Source organism: Ascidia mentula, chromosome 2, assembly GCF_947561715.1.
Source record: "Ascidia mentula chromosome 2, kaAscMent1.1, whole genome shotgun sequence".
NCBI classification, from domain to species: domain Eukaryota; kingdom Metazoa; phylum Chordata; class Ascidiacea; order Phlebobranchia; family Ascidiidae; genus Ascidia; species Ascidia mentula.
The window spans coordinates 16,992,375-17,016,616 of NC_138567.1; the positions used below are offsets into that span (position 1 = coordinate 16,992,375).

The 24,242-nt window shown below is 36.7% G+C and overlaps 3 protein-coding genes across 3 annotated transcripts; all 3 read left to right on the forward strand.

Moving 5' to 3' along the window:
* Positions 1 to 354: 354 nt before the first annotated feature.
* On the forward strand, positions 355 to 4,725 carry LOC145889403 (atlastin-3-like). The gene is made up of 10 exons (XM_082980354.1): positions 355 to 613; positions 879 to 1,019; positions 1,124 to 1,279; positions 1,378 to 1,434; positions 2,401 to 2,632; positions 2,696 to 2,874; positions 2,930 to 3,001; positions 3,065 to 3,301; positions 3,357 to 3,416; positions 3,521 to 4,725. The coding sequence occupies exons 1-10, from the start codon at positions 359 to 361 to the stop codon at positions 3,545 to 3,547; spliced, it is 1,416 nt and encodes a 471-aa protein (XP_082836480.1). The 5' UTR covers positions 355 to 358; the 3' UTR covers positions 3,548 to 4,725.
* Positions 4,726 to 8,160: 3,435 nt separating this feature from the next.
* Positions 8,161 to 12,629, forward strand: LOC145889340 (atlastin-3-like). The gene is made up of 10 exons (XM_082980277.1): positions 8,161 to 8,419; positions 8,685 to 8,825; positions 8,931 to 9,086; positions 9,188 to 9,244; positions 10,211 to 10,442; positions 10,506 to 10,684; positions 10,740 to 10,811; positions 10,875 to 11,111; positions 11,167 to 11,226; positions 11,331 to 12,629. The coding sequence occupies exons 1-10, from the start codon at positions 8,165 to 8,167 to the stop codon at positions 11,355 to 11,357; spliced, it is 1,416 nt and encodes a 471-aa protein (XP_082836403.1). The 5' UTR covers positions 8,161 to 8,164; the 3' UTR covers positions 11,358 to 12,629.
* A 3,833-nt stretch (positions 12,630 to 16,462) lies between these two features.
* On the forward strand, positions 16,463 to 20,837 carry LOC145889454 (atlastin-3-like). Its single transcript, XM_082980410.1, has 10 exons — positions 16,463 to 16,721; positions 16,987 to 17,127; positions 17,233 to 17,388; positions 17,490 to 17,546; positions 18,513 to 18,744; positions 18,808 to 18,986; positions 19,042 to 19,113; positions 19,177 to 19,413; positions 19,469 to 19,528; positions 19,633 to 20,837. The coding sequence occupies exons 1-10, from the start codon at positions 16,467 to 16,469 to the stop codon at positions 19,657 to 19,659; spliced, it is 1,416 nt and encodes a 471-aa protein (XP_082836536.1). The 5' UTR covers positions 16,463 to 16,466; the 3' UTR covers positions 19,660 to 20,837.
* Positions 20,838 to 24,242: the final 3,405 nt, after the last annotated feature.

Here is a 24,242-nt window from a genome sequence, read left to right on the forward strand (position 1 = left end):
ATATATCGAACCAATGTCGGTTACACACCCTTAAAGCACATTATAAACCTTTACAGCCACAGAACCCTCATAATTAAAGCACCAACCTTGCCACAAAAAACGAAAGTCACATAAAATATACGGCTTTGACGTAAACCCTCCAAAAATGTTTTTCTTGTTTGTTAACTGTTCAGAGACAGGAAGAAATTGAATTTTCTGTGTTAAATTGACATACATTATTACATGAAATATATCGTCTATTGTTTTTTCCGAACATGACCTGTGAACGAGCGTTGAAATCGATTTTTAGAAATGTGTGCTCATGACAAACAAATTTGATGTGGTATTTGATTTACCACTTTTTATTTTAGGAAGAAAAATGGCGTTGGTTCCAAAAGTGTTGGACGAAATGACAACCAAATTTGTTGTCAAATATAAATTGCATAGAGAAGGTTCTAAATCAAAGCAAATTTTGTCAAAAACAAATGGGAAGATGACGTTTCACAAGGAAGTGCTTGCAGAGGTTCTTAAACCGGCCATGAAATACCCTGTGGCCATAATAACTGTTTGTGGCGACCAAAGAAAAGGAAAATCATTTTTTCTAAATCTTTTCCTGCGTTATTTAAAAGAAAAGGTACGAATCAACTGTTTTCAAATGTATTATATCTTTATGAGGTATTTTTGGTTCTTGTATACACGTTCACGTTGAAACTTGATTTCTTTTAGTTTTAAACTTGATTATACTTCTTTCATCCCATTATTGCGTGTAAATTCATTGCTGAAATCGGTAATGTTTGACGACAAAGGCAGAACATGCACTTTTCAAGTTGTCTGTGGATGACAAAACGCTGCAAGTTGCCGTATAACAAAATTGTACGTAATATTCTTGTTTTGTTTAGTTGGGAATAACCACCTTCAAGATTCCAAAAAAAGTGGAGGAGTTGTTCGAGGGATTTCCGTATCAAGGAGGCTCGGCAAGAAAGACAGAAGGAATTTGGATTTTGGACACTCCTTTATGGATCAAAAGAAACAACAAGGATGTGTGTGAAGTTTTGCTAAATTGTTTAAGTGCTTTCTACTTAATTAACAGCTGTTTTTAAGTTAGTAAATTTCTAGGAATTAAAAAAAATTAATTGCATATTAGATTGCCCTCTATCTCATGGACACACAAGGCATGTTCGATTTAAAAACTACGGTAACAGAGTGCACTCAAATAATTGCTCTAGCCACAATTATGAGTTCCCATGTTGTGTTTAACCAGATGAAACAAATCCAAGCCAACGATATTGCAAATCTAGAGGTAAATTGTCACCAAATATAAGAAGTTTCTTTTGGTAATTTTACATTTTTTTTGGTGTATAGGAATAGTAAAATTCAAAAAAAATAATATTTACTTAGTTTTGGACCAGATCTGCAAAGTGGGCAAAAGATAAAAACTCTTCAACAATGTTTCAGGTAAGCTTAACAGTAGAAAGTAAAAATGAATGCAATATTTCTCGTGTATCTACACATTAATAAAAATGCTTGAGAATTGATTCTGGGAATCATTTCCCATTCTGTTGCTATTTGGTCCTGAAGATTTCCACCTTAATATATATATAACAACTGTCTAGGAAACATTCGTTTCAGGTTAAAATCTTTCAGTCTTCTTTACATATATATTTCGCTTCGTTAAAAGCATCATCAGTGTCTATAAAAGCAAATCAAGAATTAGGTTCCAATAAAATAAAGTAAAGGCTCTCCACTACCTCACAACACGCCCTTTACACAACTAAAAACCTGCCACATGCAACGGGTGGAAGCGTTGAGAAACCACGGAAAAGATGGACACAGGAAAAAAATAAAAACACGGTGGTGATAAAACACGGGAAAGATAAAGAAACAGTATCTGCTTAAAACAATGTAAAACAAAAAAACATCATTTGCACCGCGGTAAATTCATTTTTTGTATATTAATTTTTTACAAAAATAAGGACACCGTTGCATGTGGCAGGTTTTTAGTTGTTTAAAGGGCGTGTTGTGAGGTAGTGGAGAGCCTTTACTTTATTTTATTTGAACCTAATTCTTAATTTGCTTTTATAGACACTGATGATGCTTTTAACGAAGCGAAATATATATGTCTAATTAAAGAAGACTGAAAGATTTTAACCTGAAACGAATGTTTCCTAGACAGTTGTTATTAATGAAAATGAGCATTTAAATTTTTTAAAAAAAGTGCAAAAATCTAATTTCGCAATATTAATATACTTCGCACGCACCATAGGGCGAATTTTGCCAGAAAGACTCAGATACCCACGCATAGAAAAAGATATAGCCTACAGTGAAAATCATTTTTATAGCCTGAAAATCGCAGCAACACAATCTTGTTTACGTTTTCGTAATTGAAAAACCTCTAGCACATGTAAATATTATACTCAACAGAACATACTGTTTCTGCTGCGCGATTTTGAAGATCCTGATATAGGTTTTGGAATGAAAGGAGGTGAAAAGTATTTCAATGAAATCCTTACGACGCCCGACATTGCCGCTGAATCAAGGGAAAATATCAAAAATCTCTCCCAGCTCTTTGCAAGCGTTAAATGTTGCACTCTTCCATCTCCAAGTGAAAAAGTGAGGGTTCGCGGCAAAGATGCACCAAAAATTGTCATTGAACGTAAATCTTTGGTTGACAGCAATTATTTTCAACATAGTAAATCGTCGAAATTTTCATTCTCAGAAATCGGACAGAAATTTATGTCATATTGCGAGAAATTATTTGATCATTTGCTTGAAACTGCAAATCCAATTAATGTTGTTGGTAGCGATACCACAGGAGAACAGATGCTTGAAATTGTTGACGGATGCGCAGGGATTCTCCTCAAAGATAATATGCCAGGTCCAGAAGAACTCAGTGAGGTTTGTTACAATGCGAAATTCCAACACTTTCCCCTTTAACATGTTTGCAAATTAGGAGCTGATGGAATTTCAATTAAACCATCTCATCGACCTAGAGATTGAAAATTATGACAAACAATTGCAAAAGGTGAGATGTCAGTTTTCATACGTGGTCAATAACTTGCCTAAATTTGTATCTTACCTTTTATAGATCATGGAAACGGCTAAATCTGAAAAAGAGTTTGAAATGGAAGCTGCATATTATCGAACTAAAACTGAAGACAGTTTTGATCAAAAAAAAAAAATTGGCGGGGATATAAACATATCAAAAAAAAGGAAATTACTGACTCAACAAACAAAAATAAAACAAAATGAATACATAAGGCTATTTAAAGTAAAAGAGGAACTGCGACATGAACAAGATGTAAAAAATCAACATTCAACACTTGTAAGGGTAGCTATTGTGGCAATTTGCATCAGACAAATCATATACTCTTCTTTAGAAAATTCAAAAACTTTTGCAACGAATTGATCAATTAGAAAAGCTGATGAAACCTGCAAAGGTAAACAGAAAGATTAGCATTGAATTGGTCTTTTTGTATGATGTCCATTTTGATATTAAGTAAAGTGTAAGAGTTAGCAGTAAAAGTTGTTTCTTTGGTTTCAGAAAAGAAAACACTGCACAATTCAATGAGGAAATGGTAGCCTTGACTGATGCCATAATTCACCAGTCCACCTATTTTGCTTGTATTTGAGTTGTACAGAAGCTAGTTCATACGTAATGCCGTGGCTTTTATATCAGTAGTTTTGTAGAATTTGCTGTTGTGTGAAGTGGTTTTTCCTTTTTTCATGTTCATGCCGAGGTTTGAATTTGATAAGTTATGGAATGTCCCTAGTTAAATTTAAAGTTTTTAAGTGCAAAATCCAATTCATGTGATGCATATTTGTTCTTCGCCGGCAACGCTACAAGTATTAATTGATTGTGTTTTTGCCATTGGCTGGTCGCCTAACTATTTCAACCATTAAAAAATTACGAACTGTGTGAAGTAGGCATTTTCCTACAGATATGATAGAACTTGTCCAAACAAAGACTATATTCGGTTGGAGTGTAAAAATATACCACGTGGTTGGGTGTGAACAGATGGTATATTTTTACACTCCAACCGATTACAGTCTTTGTTTGGACAAGTTCTATCATACCTGTAGGAAAATGCCTAATTTACACAGTTCGTAATTTTTAATGGTTGGTGCAGATAGATCAGGTCACGTATATAATCGGGGATGCTTTGGAAGAAATAAAACATTTTATTTTAATAAACTACAACCTACTGAAAAACTGTTACGCTCTTTGCAACAACGCTATTCCAGGTCCTCAGGACGCTACGTTACGACTAACCACAAGCCCATGCTGCCCGTACGACGGTTGGTACGTATTAACTGACGTCATACTCACATGGTTGACAGTGGGCTATTGTTAGGGGTTACGGCTAAATACGCTTGATTTAAAGTCGAACTGTAAAATTTAAAGTCGAACTGTAATTTCATCCCAAATTTCCTGTTATGTTTTAGTGCAATTACGCCTTCGCACTTTGACATCGATAAAAAAGTTCAAGATATCTTTAACTTATGATTTTGCGTGAATAATTTTCTCGTCTAATTTCGATATAAATGTTTACTTCACAAAGTGATACTCAATCACCGCACCATGCTTCCTGTCACATAACTTTTGTGGATTTTTTAATCATTCATTGTCTTGCCTTTATAATCTGCCGCTGTCAATGCGACGACCTGGAGGCAGAAGAATGAAATTGTATGTGACAAACCTCGAACCAGATTATGTGATAATTGTATCACTTTGTTTCGTAAATTAAATTCCGCATTATTCTTGAAAATTGATCTTGATTTTATAATGTGATTTAAAACGTCATAATCGCATTTATCGAAGTAACTTGGTTTGAGACACTGTAAATACATTGGTGGTGTATCATAACGTTGTAAGAAAATAGTTTGTAAAACAGTTTAGTGAGGTTAGTTTGTGTAATAGGAAGTTCTAGAGTTATTTTTGTGCCAGTTTGCTCAATAACGAACTCAGTAGGCAGTGGTGGCAAGAACGGACATAACCTTTCACGTCGGCCCTTCACCCGGACCAGAAGTGTCTTTTTCCTATAACCTCAGGACGCTGCGTTAACGGCTAACCATAATTTAGCGTAGAAAGCATCCCGGGAAGGGCATTGCATCTTCTTCCTCATTGGTCGATCGACATAGCGCATCGGCGTGACCGTGTTTCTCTCCCAGGCGATGACACGCAATCCGATCTCCTTACAATAGATTTAAATACCGGTTTTGGGTGTACTGACAGGAACGCTTTTTTACGGTTGCAGCGTCCTGGCACTCGTCAATTTCGTGTTACGCTTCTTAAAACAATAACGCTTTCCTTGGTCGAATGGACGCTGTGTTAACGGCCGCCATTATGGTCGTTTTCGCTTTTCTCAAAATGAAATATTTATTCTCGAATTTTCAAGTAAAATAATACAATCAGTGTCTTTGCTTTTATCAGTACAATGTTTGTTAAGTTGGGTCATTTTATTGTTTGGTTTCAGTATCACGATTCTACTGGTGTTATTATGTAACATTTCGTGACATAGTTATAGAAACTTGTAATATTATCTCCTGTTAGTTGTAATGCAAAACGAATTCTGCCAAAATTACAACGTTTTGACATTTGCAGTGGCAAAATGATATTAAACTACTGTCTTTTTAAATATTACTACAACTCTCAACTGTACATGTAGAAAAATATGTAGGTTGTTACGTTATCGAGGAAACTCAGGTGATCTTTGCAAAAAAAAATGTTGAACCACAATTCCATGATATCCGAGCTGCCGTAAAAAGTACCCGAGCTACCCAAAGCTTTCCAAGCGATCCTTGCCATTGCCAACCTTTTTTTTTCTTTTTTTACCACACCGGGATTTGAACCCAGGATGTCCTAGCCACGAATCCCGATCAAGTTTTCTTCTTGGTATGTGGGTCGGGCGCTTGATCAATGCTGCCAATGCCAATCATCCGCCCACGCTTGCCAACCTTTTTTTTTTTTTTTTTACCGCACAGTGATTTGAACTCGCGAACGCTCCTAACTCCTCGCCTGCCATACAGTGGTAACACGTTGTGCAAAAACACGTTGTGTCGTCAAAATCTTCTTTTGAGAGTATATTTTGTATTTCTTCGGGCAATCTTTGCAGAGAGATGTACCAAAAATGAAAAACACAATTTATGGCGGCCTAACAATGACAGCATGTCATCCATTAATTCTGCTGGTGATCGGTCTCCAAGTTCAGATGTATGTAACAATTTACGCGCCATTTGATAATCCGAGCAGTCACAAGTGTTTATTAACCGCTGCTTTAGGCAAATATACTTATCGTGATACGGGGGGTTTTCCAATAAATCCAATAGCCAACCAGTGCTTGCTTGATCAAGGGATAAAACAACGTGAAATACTTCGTTTCATCAGCAGATATGCTTCGTAGCGCAACCGTATTCTTGGTCTCTGTGTCCAAAATGTTGGCAATTTCATAGCAACTGCGTGCCTGGCAGGAATTAATCGTTCCATATTTATGTGATTTTTCGAGTCGCTTAAAAGCAAAGCAAGTACAGCAGCAACGACATTACTCAGAACTTCATAAAGACGATGTTTTTCGAATGAAGCCATATTGGGTGTGATGTGATAGCTTTAACCTCACCTTTGTGTGACGTAATATAATGTTTTTAATATTTCTAGTTTCGTACTATGCGGTAAATTAACTAGTGGTTATTTGCGGCGGATTATAATGTATTGTCGAACTTAAACAATTGCCACTAAAGTACAGCATCCTTCACCTCGGTTCGGATTTGTTGGTTTAAAGGTTTCTCCCTGCGGTCGTTGGCAACCTCAAAATTTAAGTTCTGACGTCTTTCGATTGTAAATGATCTCAGTCTTCCAATTAATGTGTGCAATATTATTCTTAATAAGTGCCGTTGGATATGACACAAGGCAGGCAAGATAACATTTCTCTTATTACATAGCCGTTGACGTGGAAAGCATGCAGAATAGAATGCCAGACATTTGTGAAGCGAACATTTGAAAGGAAGAGATGAGCGGTGTGGGAACAGTTTGAAAACATAACACTTCGTCTACGCCAGGCCGGTCGTCGGTAGTGACGTAGCTTTATGGCTATTTTTCACAAATTTATGATGATAAATACCAAATCCTTGTGCACCGGAGAACACAAACTAACATGCGTACTGTTAAAATCTAAAAAAACAGTCAATTTTGTATGGTCCGTAACTAATGGAAAGGTTTATTTTATGCCCATTCAACCATAAGGACCCTTTTAGCGTACCGCAAAATAACCATGACCTCAAACCGTAAACAATTTTACGCCTTAATTCCTAACAATGGAATTCAGCGGGGTCTCTTACGTTCGTACTAATTTGCTCCTATACAATTTGAAAAACGTTTGTTGAAAAGCATAGCGGGCATTTCACCCAGCGTTTCAGGCTAAGTTGTATACACTTCAGTAGTTTTGGCTGCGTGGCAGTAGTGTAACAAGCTGATTGGTTGGGATGCAGGCGCTGAATGATGTGTGGCAAAGCTGGTAGTTTTCCACTGCTAGCTTATAAAGAGGCGTCGGCTGTGCGCGGTTGTTTTGAATACAGAGTTTCTTGTTGTGGATGATATAAGTTTGATACTGGTTTGTGATAGCGTCCAGATAGAACGAATGTTGTTTTAACCCTTTATTTTTATCTTTTATCGATTTAGATTTTGGTGTTTAATTATTTGGAGGTTAATTAGCGCGAGTCTCTGATTCAGTGGTTGGATATTGGTAGAGGGTAGACTGCATGTATACGGTGGGGCTTGGCGCCCCTGTTGGAAATCGCGTTTCGGGTTGGGTAAACTGTTTGTTTCGACTACTAATATATCGAACCACTGTCGGTTACACACCCTTAAAGCACATTATACGCCTTTAAGGCCACAGAACCCTCATCATTAAAGCACCAACCTTGCCACAAAAAACGAAAGTCACATAAAATATACGGCTTTGACGTAAACCCTCCAAAAATGTTTTTCTTGTTTGTTAACTGTTCAGAGACAGGAAGAAATTGAATTTTCTGTGTTAAATTGACATACATTATTACATGAAATATATCGTCTATTGTTTTTTCCGAACATGACCTGTGAACGAGCGTTGAAATCAATTTTTAGAAATGTGTGCTCATGACAAACAAATTTGATGTGGTATTTGATTTACCACTTTTTATTTTAGGAAGAAAAATGGCGTTGGTTCCAAAAGTGTTGGACGAAATGACAACCAAATTTGTTGTCAAATATAAATTGCATAGAGAAGGTTCTAAATCAAAGCAAATTTTGTCAAAAACAAATGGGAAGATGACGTTTCACAAGGAAGTGCTTGCAGAGGTTCTTAAACCGGCCATGAAATACCCTGTGGCCATAATAACTGTTTGTGGCGACCAAAGAAAAGGAAAATCATTTTTTCTAAATCTTTTCCTGCGTTATTTAAAAGAAAAGGTACGAATCAACTGTTTCCAAACGTATTATATCTTTATGAGGTATTTTTGGTTCTTGTATACACGTTCACGTTGAAACTTGATTTCTTTTAGTTTTAAACTTGATTATACTTCTTTCATCCCATTATTGCGTGTAAATTCATTGCTGAAATCGGTAATGTTTGACGACCAAGGCAGTACATGCACTTTTCAAGTTGTCTGTGGATGACAAAACGCTGCAAGTTGCCGTATAACAAAATTGTACGTAATATTCTTGTTTTGTTTAGTTGGGAATAACCACCTTCAAGATTCCAAAAAAAGTGGAGGAGTTGTTCGAGGGATTTCCGTATCAAGGAGGCTCGGCAAGAAAGACAGAAGGAATTTGGATTTTGGACACTCCTTTATGGATCAAAAGAAACAACAAGGATGTGTGTGAAGTTTTGCTAAATTGTTTGAGTGCTTTCCACTTAATTAACAGCTGTTTTTAAGTTAGTAAATTTCTAGGAATTAAAAAAAATTTAATTGCATATTAGATTGCCCTCTATCTCATGGACACACAAGGCATGTTCGATTTAAAAACTACGGTAACAGAGTGCACTCAAATAATTGCTCTAGCCACAATTATGAGTTCCCATGTTGTGTTTAACCAGATGAAACAAATCCAAGCCAACGATATTGCAAATCTAGAGGTAAATTGTCACCAAATATAAGAAGTTTCTTTTGGTAATTTTACATTTTTTTTTTGGTGTATAGGAATAGTAAAATTCAAAAAAAAATAATATTTACTTAGTTTTGGACCAGATCTGCAAAGTGGGCAAAAGATAAAAACTCTTCAACAATGTTTCAGGTAAGCTTAACAGTAGAAAGTAAAAATGAATGCAATATTTCTCGTGTATCTACACATTAATAAAAATGCTTGAGAATTAATTCTGGGAATCATTTCCCATTCTGTTGCTATTTGGTCCTGAAGATTTCCACCTTAATATATATATAACAACTGTCTAGGAAACATTCGTTTCAGGTTAAAATCTTTCAGTCTTCTTTACATATATATTTCGCTTCGTTAAAAGCATCATCAGTGTCTATAAAAGCAAATCAAGAATTAGGTTCCAATAAAATAAAGTAAAGGCTCTCCACTACCTCACAACACGCCCTTTACACAACTAAAAACCTGCCACATGCAACGGGTGGAAGCGTTGAGAAACCACGGAAAAGATGGACACAGGAAAAAAATAAAAACACGGTGGTGATAAAACACGGGAAAGATAAAGAAACAGTATCTGCTTAAAACAATGTAAAACAAAAAAACATCATTTGCACCGCGGTAAAATCATTTTTTGTATATTAATTTTTTACAAAAATAAGGACACCGTTGCATGTGGCAGGTTTTTAGTTGTGTAAAGGGCGTGTTGTGAGGTAGTGGAGAGCCTTTACTTTATTTTATTTGAACCTAATTCTTAATTTGCTTTTATAGACACTGATGATGCTTTTAACGAAGCGAAATATATATGTCTAATTAAAGAAGACTGAAAGATTTTAACCTGAAACGAATGTTTCCTAGACAGTTGTTATTAATGAAAATGAGCATTTAAATTTTTTAAAAAAAGTGCAAAAATCTAATTTCGCAATATTAATATACTTCGCACGCACCATAGGGCGAATTTTGCCAGAAAGACTCAGATACCCACGCATAGAAAAAGATATAGTCTACAGTGAAAATCATTTTTATAGCATGAAAATCGCAGCAACACAATCTTGTTTACGTTTTCGTAATTGAAAAACCTCTAGCACATGTAAATATTATACTCAACAGAACATACTGTTTCTGCTGCGCGATTTTGAAGATCCTGATATAGGTTTTGGAATGAAAGGAGGTGAAAAGTATTTCAATGAAATCCTTACGACGCCCGACATTGCCGCTGAATCAAGGGAAAATATCAAAAATCTCTCCCAGCTCTTTGCAAGCGTTAAATGTTGCACTCTTCCATCTCCAAGTGAAAAAGTGAGGGTTCGCGGCAAAGATGCACCAAAAATTGTCATTGAACGTAAATCTTTGGTTGACAGCAATTATTTTCAACATAGTAAATCGTCGAAATTTTCATTCTCAGAAATCGGACAGAAATTTATGTCATATTGCGAGAAATTATTTGATCATTTGCTTGAAACTGCAAATCCAATTAATGTTGTTGGTAGCGATACCACAGGAGAACAGATGCTTGAAATTGTTGACGGATGCGCAGGGATTCTCCTCAAAGATAATATGCCAGGTCCAGAAGAACTCAGTGAGGTTTGTTACAATGCGAAATTCCAACACTTTCCCCTTTAACATGTTTGCAAATTAGGAGCTGATGGAATTTCAATTAAACCATCTCATCGACCTAGAGATTGAAAATTATGACAAACAATTGCAAAAGGTGAGACACCAGTTTTCATACGTGGTCAATAACTTGCCTAAATTTGTATCTTACCTTTTATAGATCATGGAAACGGCTAAATCTGAAAAAGAGTTTGAAATGGAAGCTGCATATTATCGAACTAAAACTGAAGACAGTTTTGATCAAAAAAAAAAAATTGGCGGGGATATAAACATATCAAAAAAAAGGAAATTACTGACTCAACAAACAAAAATAAAACAAAATGAATACATAAGGCTATTTAAAGTAAAAGAGGAACTGCGACATGAACAAGATGTAAATAATCAACATTCAACACTTGTAAGGGTAGCTATTGTGGCAATTTGCATCAGACAAATCATATACTCTTCTTTAGAAAATTCAAAAACTTTTGCAACGAATTGATCAATTAGAAAAGCTGCAGAAACCTGCAAAGGTAAACAGAAAGATTAGCATTGAATTGGTCTTTTTGTATGATGTCCATTTTGATATTAAGTAAAGTGTAAGGGTTAGCAGTAAAAGTTGTTTCTTTGGTTTCAGAAAAGAAAACACTGCACAATTCAATGAGGAAATGGTAGCCTTGACTGATGCCATAATTCACCAGTCCACCTATTTTGCTTGTATTTGAGTTGTACAAAAGCTAGTTCATACGTAATGCCGTGGCTTTTGTATCAGTAGTTTTGTAGAATTTGCTGTTGTGTGAAGTGGTTTTTCCTTTTTTCATGTTCATGCCGAGGTTTGAATTTGATAAGTTATGGAATGTCCCTGGTTAAATTTAAAGTTTTCAAATGCAAAATCTAATTCATGTGATGCATATTTGTTCTTCGCCGGCAACGCTATAAGTATTAATTGATTGTGTTTTTGCCATTGGCTGGTCGCCTAAATATTTCAACCATTAAAAAATTACGAACTGTGTGAAGTAGGCATTTTCCTACAGGTATGATAAAACTTGTCCAAACAAAGACTATATTCGGTTGGAGTGTAAAAATATACCACGTGGTTGGGTGTGAACAGTTGGTATATTTTTACACTCCAACCGATTACAGTCTTTGTTTGGACAAGTTCTATCATACCTGTAGGAAAATGCCTAATTTACACAGTTCGTAATTTTTAATGGTTGGTGCAGATACATCAGGTCACGTATATAATCTGGAATGCTTTGGAAGAAATAAAACATTTTATTTTTAATAAACTACAACCTACTGAAAAACTGTTACGCTCTTTGCAACAACGCTTTTCCAGGTCCTCAGGACGCTACGTTACGACTAACCACAAGCCCATGCTGCCTGTACGACGGTTGGTACGTATTAACTGACGTCATACTCACATGGTTGACAGTGGGCTATTGTTAGGGGTTACGGCTCAATACGCTTGATTTAAAGTCGAACTGTAAATAGGATTGGCAGTACAATTTTGCAACATTTTTATCTCAAATTTCCTGTTATGATTTAGTGCAATAACGCCTTCGCACTTGACATCGTTAAAAAAGTTCAAGATATCTTTAACTTGTGATTTTGCATGACTAATTTTCTCGTCTAATTTCGATATAAATGTTTACTTTAAAAAGCGATACTCAATCACAACACCACGCTTCCTGTCACATAACTTTTGTCGATTTTTTAATCGCGTCATTGTCTTGCCTTTATAATCTGCCGCTGTCAATGCGACGACCTGGAGGCAGAAGAGTGAAATTGTATGTGAAAAAAACTCGAACTAGATTGTGCGATAATTGTATCACTTTGTTTCGTAAATTAAATTCCGCATTATTCTTGAAAATTGATCTTGATTTTATAATGTGATTTAAAACGTCATGACTAGCATTTATCGAAGTAACTTGGTTTGAGGCACTGTAAATACATTGATGGTGTAGCATAACGTTGTAAGAAAATAGTTTGTAAAACAGTTTAGTGAGGTTGGTTTGTGTAAAAGGAACTTATAAAGTTATTTTTGTGCTAGCAGTAGGCAGTGGTGGCAAGAACGGACATAACCTTTCACGTCGGCCCTTCACCCGGACCAGAAGTGTCTTTTTCCTATAACCTCAGGACGCTGCGTTAACGGCTAACCATAATTTAGCGTAGAAAGCATCCCGGGAAGGGCATTGCATCTTCTTCCTCATTGGTCGATCGACATAGCGCATCGGCGTGACCGTGTTTCTCTCCCAGGCGATGACACGCAATCCGATCTCCTAACAATAGATTTAAATACCGGTTTTGGGTGTACGTCTGTGCTATTCCCGGCACGGTTACCCGTGATTTGCTTGGTGTCGGACTTTGCTGGGAGGGGTTTACCTGCGATGAGGGTTGTACAGACATAAATGGACATAATCTCGGCGGGCCGGACCGTTGAAGTCCACTAGTTGACGGTCCTTGAGACCCCGCACAAAGCAAGAAGCTTCATCTCATTCTTAATGGCTGCGTCGGCTGCGTTCGTGTAAGCATGTACTGCTAGAGCCATGTTTTTGTTTCCTTTGGATTCGGTTGACTAATTGGCTTCTCAATGCGCATTGGCTAGTGGGGTTAGCTTCGATCGCTTTGGCTTTCATAACTATCTCATCGAATTGCATTTCGTGCAGGTTTTCAGCCTCGTTTGAATGTCCCAAATAAAGTCATTGTCAACGTTTGTTAAAAAAAGATGCTTCTTAGTTTCTTCCGTAACTTTGTTGCGGCGCATTTTTTGGGAATTAAATACTTCAAAATGAAAGTTTTAATGAGGGGCGAATGTTAAAACCCATAATCCGGATGGTGAGAAACAGTTTATTCCTTCACGTGTGACAGGAACGCTTTTTTACGGTTGCAGCGTCCTGGCACTCGTCAATTTCGTGTTACGCTTCTTAAAACAATAACGCTTTCCTAGGTCGAATGGAAGCTGTGTTAACGGCCGCCATTATGGTCGTTTTCGCTTTCCTCCAAATAAAATATTTATTCTCGAATTTTCAAGTAAAATAATACAATCAGTGTCTTTGCTTTTATCAGTACAATGTTTGTTAAGTTGGGTCATTTTATTGTTTGGTTTCAGTATCACGATTCTACTGTGTTTATTATGTAACATTTCGTGACATAGTTATAGAAACTGGTATTATTATCTCCTATTAGTTGCAATGCAAAACGAATTCTGCCTAAATTACAACGTTTTGACTTTTGCAGTGGCAAAATGATATTAAACTACTGTCTTTTTAAATATTGCTACAACTCTCAACTGTACATGTAGAAAAATATGTATTGTTACTCAGGTGATCTTTGCAAAAAAAATTGTTGAACCGCAAATCCACGATATCCGTGCTGCCGTAAAAAGTACCCGAGCTAACCAAAGCGTTCCAAGCGATCCTTGCCATTGCCAACCTTTTTTTTCTTTTTTTTACCACACCGGGATTTGAACCCAGGATGACATCCTGGGCACGAATCCCGGTCAGGTTTTCTTCTTGGTATATGGGTCGGGCGCTTGACCAATGCTGCTTGCCAACCTTTTTTTTTTGACGCACCAGGATTTGAACTCGCGAACGCTCCTAACTCCTCGTCTGCCATACAGTGGTAGCACGTTGTGCAAAAACACGTTGGTCGTCAAAATCTTCTTTTGAGAGTATAATTTGTATTTCTTCGGGCAATCTTTGCAGAGAGATGTACCAAAAATGAAAAACACAATTTATGGCGGCCTAACAATGACATCATGTCATCCATTAATTCTGCTGGTGATCGGTCTCAAAGTTCAGATGTATGTAACAATTTACGCGCCATTTGATAATCCGAGCAGTCACAAGTGTTTATTAACCGCTGCTTTGGGCAATTATACTTATCGTGATACGGTGGGTTTTCCAATAAATCCAATAGCCAACCAGCGCTTGCTTGATCAAGGGATAAAACAACGTGGAATTTTTCGTTTCATCAGCAGATATGCTTCGTAGCGCAACCGTATTCTTGGTTGCTGTGTCCAAAATGTTGGCAGTTTCATAGCAACTGCGTGCCTGGCAGGAATTAATCGTTCCATATTTATGTGATTTTTCGAGTCGCTTAAAAGCAAAGCAAGTACAGCAGCAACGACATTACTCAGAACTTCATAAAGACGATGTTTTTCGAATGAAGCCATATTGGGTGTGATGTGATAGCTTTAACCTCATCTTTGTGGTGACGTAATATAATGTTTTTAATATTTCTAGTTTCGTACTATGCGGTAAATTAACTAGTGGTTAATTGCGGCGGATTATAATGTATTGTCGAACTTAAACAATTGCCACTGAAGTACAGCATCCTTCACCTCGGTTCGGATTTGTTGGTTTAAAGGTTTTTCCCTGCGGTCGTTGGAAAATTTAAGGTCTGACGTCTTTCGATTGTAAATGATCTCAGTCTTCCAATTAATGTGTGCAATATTATTCTTCATAAGTGCCGTTGGATATGACACAAGGCAGGCAAGATAACATTTCTCTTATTACATAGCCGTTGACGTGGAAAGCATGCAGAATAGAATGCCAGACATTTGTGAAGCGAACGTTTGAAAGGAAGAGATGAGCGGTGTGTGAACAGTTTGAAAACATCACACTTCGTTTACGCCAAGCCGGTCGTCGGTAGTGACGTAGCTTTATGGCTATTTTTCACAAATTTATGATGATAAATACCAAATCCTTGTGCACCGGAGAACACAAACTAACATGCGTACTGTTAAAATCTAAAAAAACAGTCAATTTTGTATGGTCCGTAACTAATGGAAAGGTTTATTTTGTGCCCATTCAACCATAAGGACCCTTTTAGCGTACCGCAAAGTAACCATGACCTCAAACCGTAAACAATTTTACGCCTTAATTTCTAACAATGGAATTCAGCGGGGTCTCTTACGTTCGTACTAATTTGCTCCAATACAATTTGAAAAACGTTTGTTGAAAAGCATAGCGGGCATTTCACCCAGCGTTTCAGGCTAAGTTGTATACACTTCAGTAGTTTTGGCTGCGTGGCAGTAGTGTAACAAGCTGATTGGTTGGGATGCAGGCGCTGAATGATGTGTGGCAAAGCTGGTAGTTTTCCACTGCTAGCTTATAAAGAGGCGTCGGCTGTGCGCGGTTGTTTTGAATACAGAGTTTCTTGTTGTGGATGATATAAGTTTGATACTGGTTTGTGATAGCGTCCAGATAGAACGAATGTTGTTTTAACCCTTTATTTTTATCTTTTATCGATTTAGATTTTGGTGTTTAATTATTTGGAGGTTAATTAGCGCGAGTCTCTGATTCAGTGGTTGGATATTGGTAGAGGGTAGACTGCATGTATACGGTGGGGCTTGGCGCCCCTGTTGGAAATCGCGTTTCGGGTTGGGTAAACTGTTTGTTTCGACTACTAATATATCGAACCACTGTCGGTTACACACCCTTAAAGCACATTATACGCCTTTAAGGCCACAGAACCCTCATCATTAAAGCACCAACCTTGCCACAAAAAACGAAAGTCACATAAAATATACGGCTTTGACGTAAACCCTCCAAAAATGTTTTTCTTGTTTGTTAACTGTTCAGAGACAGGAAGAAATTGAATTTTCTGTGTTAAATTGACATACATTATTACATGAAATATATCGTCTATTGTTTTTTCCGAACATGACCTGTGAACGAGCGTTGAAATCGATTTTTAGAAATGTGTGCTCATGACAAACAAATTTGATGTGGTATTTGATTTACCACTTTTTATTTTAGGAAGAAAAATGGCGTTGGTTCCAAAAGTGTTGGACGAAATGACAACCAAATTTGTTGTCAAATATAAATTGCATAGAGAAGGTTCTAAATCAAAGCAAATTTTGTCAAAAACAAATGGGAAGATGACGTTTCACAAGGAAGTGCTTGCAGAGGTTCTTAAACCGGCCATGAAATACCCTGTGGCCATAATAACTGTTTGTGGCGACCAAAGAAAAGGAAAATCATTTTTTCTAAATCTTTTCCTGCGTTATTTAAAAGAAAAGGTACGAATCAACTGTTTTCAAATGTATTATATCTTTATGAGGTATTTTTGGTTCTTGTATACACGTTCACGTTGAAACTTGATTTCTTTTAGTTTTAAACTTGATTATACTTCTTTCATCCCATTATTGTGTGTAAATTCATTGCTGAAATCGGTAATGTTTGACGATAAAGGCAGTACATGCACTTTTCAAGTTGTCTGTGGATGACAAAACGCTGCAAGTTGCCGTATAACAAAATTGTACGTAATATTCTTGTTTTGTTTAGTTGGGAATAACCACCTTCAAGATTCCCAAAAAAGTGGAGGAGTTGTTCGAGGGATTTCCATATCAAGGAGGCTCGGCAAGAAAGACAGAAGGAATTTGGATTTTGGACACTCCTTTATGGATCAAAAGAAACAACAAGGATGTGTGTGAAGTTTTGCTAAATTGTTTGAGTGCTTTCTACTTAATTAACAGCTGTTTTTAAGTTAGTAAATTTCTAGGAATTAAAAAAAATTTAATTGCATATTAGATTGCCCTCTATCTCATGGACACACAAGGCATGTTCGATTTAAAAACTACGGTAACAGAGTGCACTCAAATAATTGCTCTAGCCACAATTATGAGTTCCCATGTTGTGTTTAACCAGATGAAACAAATCCAAGCCAACGATATTGCAAATCTAGAGGTAAATTGTCACCAAATATAAGAAATTTCTTTTGGTAATTTTACATTTTTTTTTTGGTGTATAGGAATAGTAAAATTCAAAAAAAAATAATATTTACTTAGTTTTGGACCAGATCTGCAAAGTGGGCAAAAGATAAAAACTCTTCAACAATGTTTCAGGTAAGCTTAACAGTAGAAAGTAAAAATGAATGCAATATTTCTCGTGTATCTACACATTAATAAAAATGCTTGAGAATTGATTCTGGGAATCATTTCCCATTCTGTTGCTATTTGGTCCTGAAGATTTCCACCTTAATATATATATAACAACTGTCTAGGAAACATTCGTTTCAGGTTAAAATCTTTCAGTCTTCTTTACATATATATTTCGCTTCGTTAAAAGCATCATCAGTGTCTATAAAAGCAAATCAAGAATTAGGTTCCAATAAAATAAAGTAAAGGCTCTCCACTACCTCACAACACGCCCTTTACACAACTAAAAACCTGCCACATGCAACGGGTGGAAGCGTTGAGAAACCACGGAAAAGATGGACACAGGAAAAAAATAAAAACACGGTGGTGATAAAACACGGGAAAGATAAAGAAACAGTATCTGCTTAAAACAATGTAAAACAAAAAAACATCATTTGCACCGCGGTAAAATCATTTTTTGTATATTAATTTTTTACAAAAATAAGGACACCGTTGCATGTGGCAGGTGTTTAGTTGTGTAAAGGGCGTGTTGTGAGGTAGTGGAGAGCCTTTACTTTATTTTATTTGAACCTAATTCTTAATTTGCTTTTATAGACACTGATGATGCTTTTAACGAAGCGAAATATATATATCTAATTAAAGAAGACTGAAAGATTTTAACCTGAAACGAATGTTTCCTAGACATTTGTTATTAATCAAAATGAGCATTTAAATTTTTTAAAACAAGTGCAAAAATCTAATTTCGCAATATTAATATACTTCGCACGCACCATAGGGCGAATTTTGCCAGAAAGACTCAGATACCCACGCATAAAAAAAGATATAGTCTACAGTAAAAATCATTTTTATAGCATGAAAATCGCAGCAACACAATCTTGTTTACGTTTTCGTAATTGAAAAACCTCTAGCACATGTAAATATTATACTCAACAGAACATTCTGTTTCTGCTGCGCGATTTTGAAGATCCTGATATAGGTTTTGGAATGAAAGGAGGTGAAAAGTATTTCAATGAAATCCTTACGACGCCCGACATTGCCGCTGAATCAAGGGAAAATATCAAAAATCTCTCCCAGCTCTTTGCAAGCGTTAAATGTTGCACTCTTCCATCTCCAAGTGAAAAAGTGAGGGTTCGCGGCAAAGATGCACCAAAAATTGTCATTGAACGTAAATCTTTGGTTGACAGCAATTATTTTCAACATAGTAAATCGTCGAAATTTTCATTCTCAGAAATCGGACAGGAATTTATGTCATATTGCGAGAAATTATTTGATCATTTGCTTGAAACTGCAAATCCAATTAATGTTGTTGGTAGCGATACCACAGGAGAACAGATGCTTGAAATTGTTGTGGGATGCGCAGAGATTCTCCTCAAAGATAATATACCAGGTCCAGAAGAACTCAGTGAGGTTTGTTACAATGCGAAATTCCAACACTTTCCCCTTTAACATGTTTGCAAATTAGGAGCTGATGGAATTTCAATTAAACCATCTCATCGACCTAGAGATTGAAAATTATGACAAACAATTGCAAAAGGTGAGATGTCAGTTTTCATACGTGGTCAATAACTTGCCTAAATTTGTATCTTACCTTTTATAGATCATGGAAACGGCTAAATCTGAAAAAGAGTTTGAAATGGAAGCTGCATATTATCGAACTAAAACTGAAGACAGTTTTGATCAAAAAAAAAAAATTGGCGGGGATATAAACATATCAAAAAAAAGGAAATTACTGACTCAACAAACAAAAATAAAACAAAATGAATACATAAGGCTATTTAAAGTAAAAGAGGAACTGCGACATGAACAAGATGTAAAAAATCAACATTCAACACTTGTAAGGGTAGCTATTGTGGCAATTTGCATCAGACAAATCATATACTCTTCTTTAGAAAATTCAAAAACTTTTGCAACGAATTGATCAATTAGAAAAGCTGATGAAACCTGCAAAGGTAAACAGAAAGATTAGCATTGAATTGGTCTTTTTGTATGATGTCCATTTTGATATTAAGTAAAGTGTAAGAGTTAGCAGTAAAAGTTGTTTCTTTGGTTTCAGAAAAGAAAACACTGCACAATTCAATGAGGAAATGGTAGCCTTGACTGATGCCATAATTCACCAGTCCACCTATTTTGCTTGTATTTGAGTTGTACAGAAGCTAGTTCATACGTAATGCCGTGGCTTTTATATCAGTAGTTTTGTAGAATTTGCTGTTGTGTGAAGTGGTTTTTCCTTTTTTCATGTTCATGCCGAGGTTTGAATTTGATAAGTTATGGAATGTCCCTAGTTAAATTTAAAGTTTTTAAGTGCAAAATCCAATTCATGTGATGCATATTTGTTCTTCGCCGGCAACGCTACAAGTATTAATTGATTGTGTTTTTGCCATTGGCTGGTCGCCTAACTATTTCAACCATTAAAAAATTACGAACTGTGTGAAGTAGGCATTTTCCTACAGATATGATAGAACTTGTCCAAACAAAGACTATATTCGGTTGGAGTGTAAAAATATACCACGTGGTTGGGTGTGAACAGATGGTATATTTTTACACTCCAACCGATTACAGTCTTTGTTTGGACAAGTTCTATCATACCTGTAGGAAAATGCCTAATTTACACAGTTCGTAATTTTTAATGGTTGGTGCAGATAGATCAGGTCACGTATATAATCGGGGATGCTTTGGAAGAAATAAAACATTTTATTTTAATAAACTACAACCTACTGAAAAACTGTTACGCTCTTTGCAACAACGCTATTCCAGGTCCTCAGGACGCTACGTTACGACTAACCACAAGCCCATGCTGCCCGTACGACGGTTGGTACGTATTAACTGACGTCATACTCACATGGTTGACAGTGGGCTATTGTTAGGGGTTACGGCTAAATACGCTTGATTTAAAGTCGAACTGTAAAATTTAAAGTCGAACTGTAATTTCATCCCAAATTTCCTGTTATGTTTTAGTGCAATTACGCCTTCGCACTTTGACATCGATAAAAAAGTTCAAGATATCTTTAACTTATGATTTTGCGTGAATAATTTTCTCGTCTAATTTCGATATAAATGTTTACTTCACAAAGTGATACTCAATCACCGCACCATGCTTCCTGTCACATAACTTTTGTGGATTTTTTAATCATTCATTGTCTTGCCTTTATAATCTGCCGCTGTCAATGCGACGACCTGGAGGCAGAAGAATGAAATTGTATGTGACAAACCTCGAACCAGATTATGTGATAATTGTATCACTTTGTTTCGTAAATTAAATTCCGCATTATTCTTGAAAATTGATCTTGATTTTATAATGTGATTTAAAACGTCATAATCGCATTTATCGAAGTAACTTGGTTTGAGACACTGTAAATACATTGGTGGTGTATCATAACGTTGTAAGAAAATAGTTTGTAAAACAGTTTAGTGAGGTTAGTTTGTGTAATAGGAAGTTCTAGAGTTATTTTTGTGCCAGTTTGCTCAATAACGAACTCATGAAAACGTGTAAAAAACGCATAACAACAGTTATACCACTTTTATTATCTTGTTTGAAATCTGCACACAATTTCAAAATACCAACATATAGATCTACAAAATGACACGGAAAAATAATCTCACATTGGTCTGCATTATATGCTGCCTCGCCCCAGAATACTACAGAGAAAGGCAAAGAAACTCTTTTAGAAACAGTAATTGGCCCAACGGTGTCACGTGAGAGGGAGCGGTAAAGGGAGCTATACGAAATCTACGTGCGGTGGCTGCTGCATTCAAGACAATTATATGAATTAAAATATAAATTAACAAAAACATTGAATCAAGCAAGTAAATGTTGAAATAATAGAGTTGACAAAAATGTCGTAAAAAATGTAAACGTAAAAGATTGAAAAAGAAATTGTATTAATCACCACTGAAGACAATCTGTAATGGTCCCATTGTGTCTATCGCTCCATGGGCTGCATCTTCTCGAACCAACGGAGCGCGGAGTCTTACAGTTTTTTTTGCTTCCTAGGCAGTGGTGGCAAGAACGGACATAACCTTTCACGTCGGCCCTTCACCCGGACCAGAAGTGTCTTTTTCCTATAACCTCAGGACGCTGCGTTAACGGCTAACCATAATTTAGCGTAGAAAGCATCCCGGGAAGGGCATTGCATCTTCTTTCTCATTGGTCGATCGACTTAGCGCATCGGCGTGACCGTGTTTCTCTCCCAGGCGATGACACGCAATCCGATCTCCTTACAATAGATTTAAATACCGGTTTTGGGTGTACTGACAGGAACGCTTTTTTACGGTTGCAGCGTCCTGGCACTCGTCAATTTCGTGTTACGCTTCTTAAAACAATAACGCTTTCCTTGGTCGAATGGACGCTGTGTTAACGGCCGCCATTATGGTCGTTTTCGCTTTTCTCAAAATGAAATATTTATTCTCGAATTTTCAAGTAAAATAATACAATCAGTGTCTTTGCTTTTATCAGTACAATGTTTGTTAAGTTGGGTCATTTTATTGTTTGGTTTCAGTATCACGATTCTACTGGTGTTATTATGTAACATTTCGTGACATAGTTATAGAAACTTGTAATATTATCTCCTGTTAGTTGTAATGCAAAACGAATTCTGCCAAAATTACAACGTTTTGACATTTGCAGTGGCAAAATGATATTAAACTACTGTCTTTTTAAATATTACTACAACTCTCAACTGTACATGTAGAAAAATATGTAGGTTGTTACGTTATCGAGGAAACTCAGGTGATCTTTGCAAAAAAAAATGTTGAACCACAATTCCATGATATCCGAGCTGCCGTAAAAAGTACCCGAGCTACCCAAAGCTTTCCAAGCGATCCTTGCCATTGCCAACCTTTTTTTTTCTTTTTTTACCACACCGGGATTTGAACCCAGGATGTCCTAGCCACGAATCCCGATCAAGTTTTCTTCTTGGTATGTGGGTCGGGCGCTTGATCAATGCTGCCAATGCCAATCATCCGCCCACGCTTGCCAACCTTTTTTTTTTTTTTTTTACCGCACAGTGATTTGAACTCGCGAACGCTCCTAACTCCTCGCCTGCCATACAGTGGTAACACGTTGTGCAAAAACACGTTGTGTCGTCAAAATCTTCTTTTGAGAGTATATTTTGTATTTCTTCGGGCAATCTTTGCAGAGAGATGTACCAAAAATGAAAAACACAATTTATGGCGGCCTAACAATGACAGCATGTCATCCATTAATTCTGCTGGTGATCGGTCTCCAAGTTCAGATGTATGTAACAATTTACGCGCCATTTGATAATCCGAGCAGTCACAAGTGTTTATTAACCGCTGCTTTAGGCAAATATACTTATCGTGATACGGGGGGTTTTCCAATAAATCCAATAGCCAACCAGTGCTTGCTTGATCAAGGGATAAAACAACGTGAAATACTTCGTTTCATCAGCAGATATGCTTCGTAGCGCAACCGTATTCTTGGTCTCTGTGTCCAAAATGTTGGCAATTTCATAGCAACTGCGTGCCTGGCAGGAATTAATCGTTCCATATTTATGTGATTTTTCGAGTCGCTTAAAAGCAAAGCAAGTACAGCAGCAACGACATTACTCAGAACTTCATAAAGACGATGTTTTTCGAATGAAGCCATATTGGGTGTGATGTGATAGCTTTAACCTCACCTTTGTGTGACGTAATATAATGTTTTTAATATTTCTAGTTTCGTACTATGCGGTAAATTAACTAGTGGTTATTTGCGGCGGATTATAATGTATTGTCGAACTTAAACAATTGCCACTAAAGTACAGCATCCTTCACCTCGGTTCGGATTTGTTGGTTTAAAGGTTTCTCCCTGCGGTCGTTGGCAACCTCAAAATTTAAGTTCTGACGTCTTTCGATTGTAAATGATCTCAGTCTTCCAATTAATGTGTGCAATATTATTCTTAATAAGTGCCGTTGGATATGACACAAGGCAGGCAAGATAACATTTCTCTTATTACATAGCCGTTGACGTGGAAAGCATGCAGAATAGAATGCCAGACATTTGTGAAGCGAACATTTGAAAGGAAGAGATGAGCGGTGTGGGAACAGTTTGAAAACATAACACTTCGTCTACGCCAGGCCGGTCGTCGGTAGTGACGTAGCTTTATGGCTATTTTTCACAAATTTATGATGATAAATACCAAATCCTTGTGCACCGGAGAACACAAACTAACATGCGTACTGTTAAAATCTAAAAAAACAGTCAATTTTGTATGGTCCGTAACTAATGGAAAGGTTTATTTTATGCCCATTCAACCATAAGGACCCTTTTAGCGTACCGCAAAATAACCATGACCTCAAACCGTAAACAATTTTACGCCTTAATTCCTAACAATGGAATTCAGCGGGGTCTCTTACGTTCGTACTAATTTGCTCCTATACAATTTGAAAAACGTTTGTTGAAAAGCATAGCGGGCATTTCACCCAGCGTTTCAGGCTAAGTTGTATACACTTCAGTAGTTTTGGCTGCGTGGCAGTAGTGTAACAAGCTGATTGGTTGGGATGCAGGCGCTGAATGATGTGTGGCAAAGCTGGTAGTTTTCCACTGCTAGCTTATAAAGAGGCGTCGGCTGTGCGCGGTTGTTTTGAATACAGAGTTTCTTGTTGTGGATGATATAAGTTTGATACTGGTTTGTGATAGCGTCCAGATAGAACGAATGTTGTTTT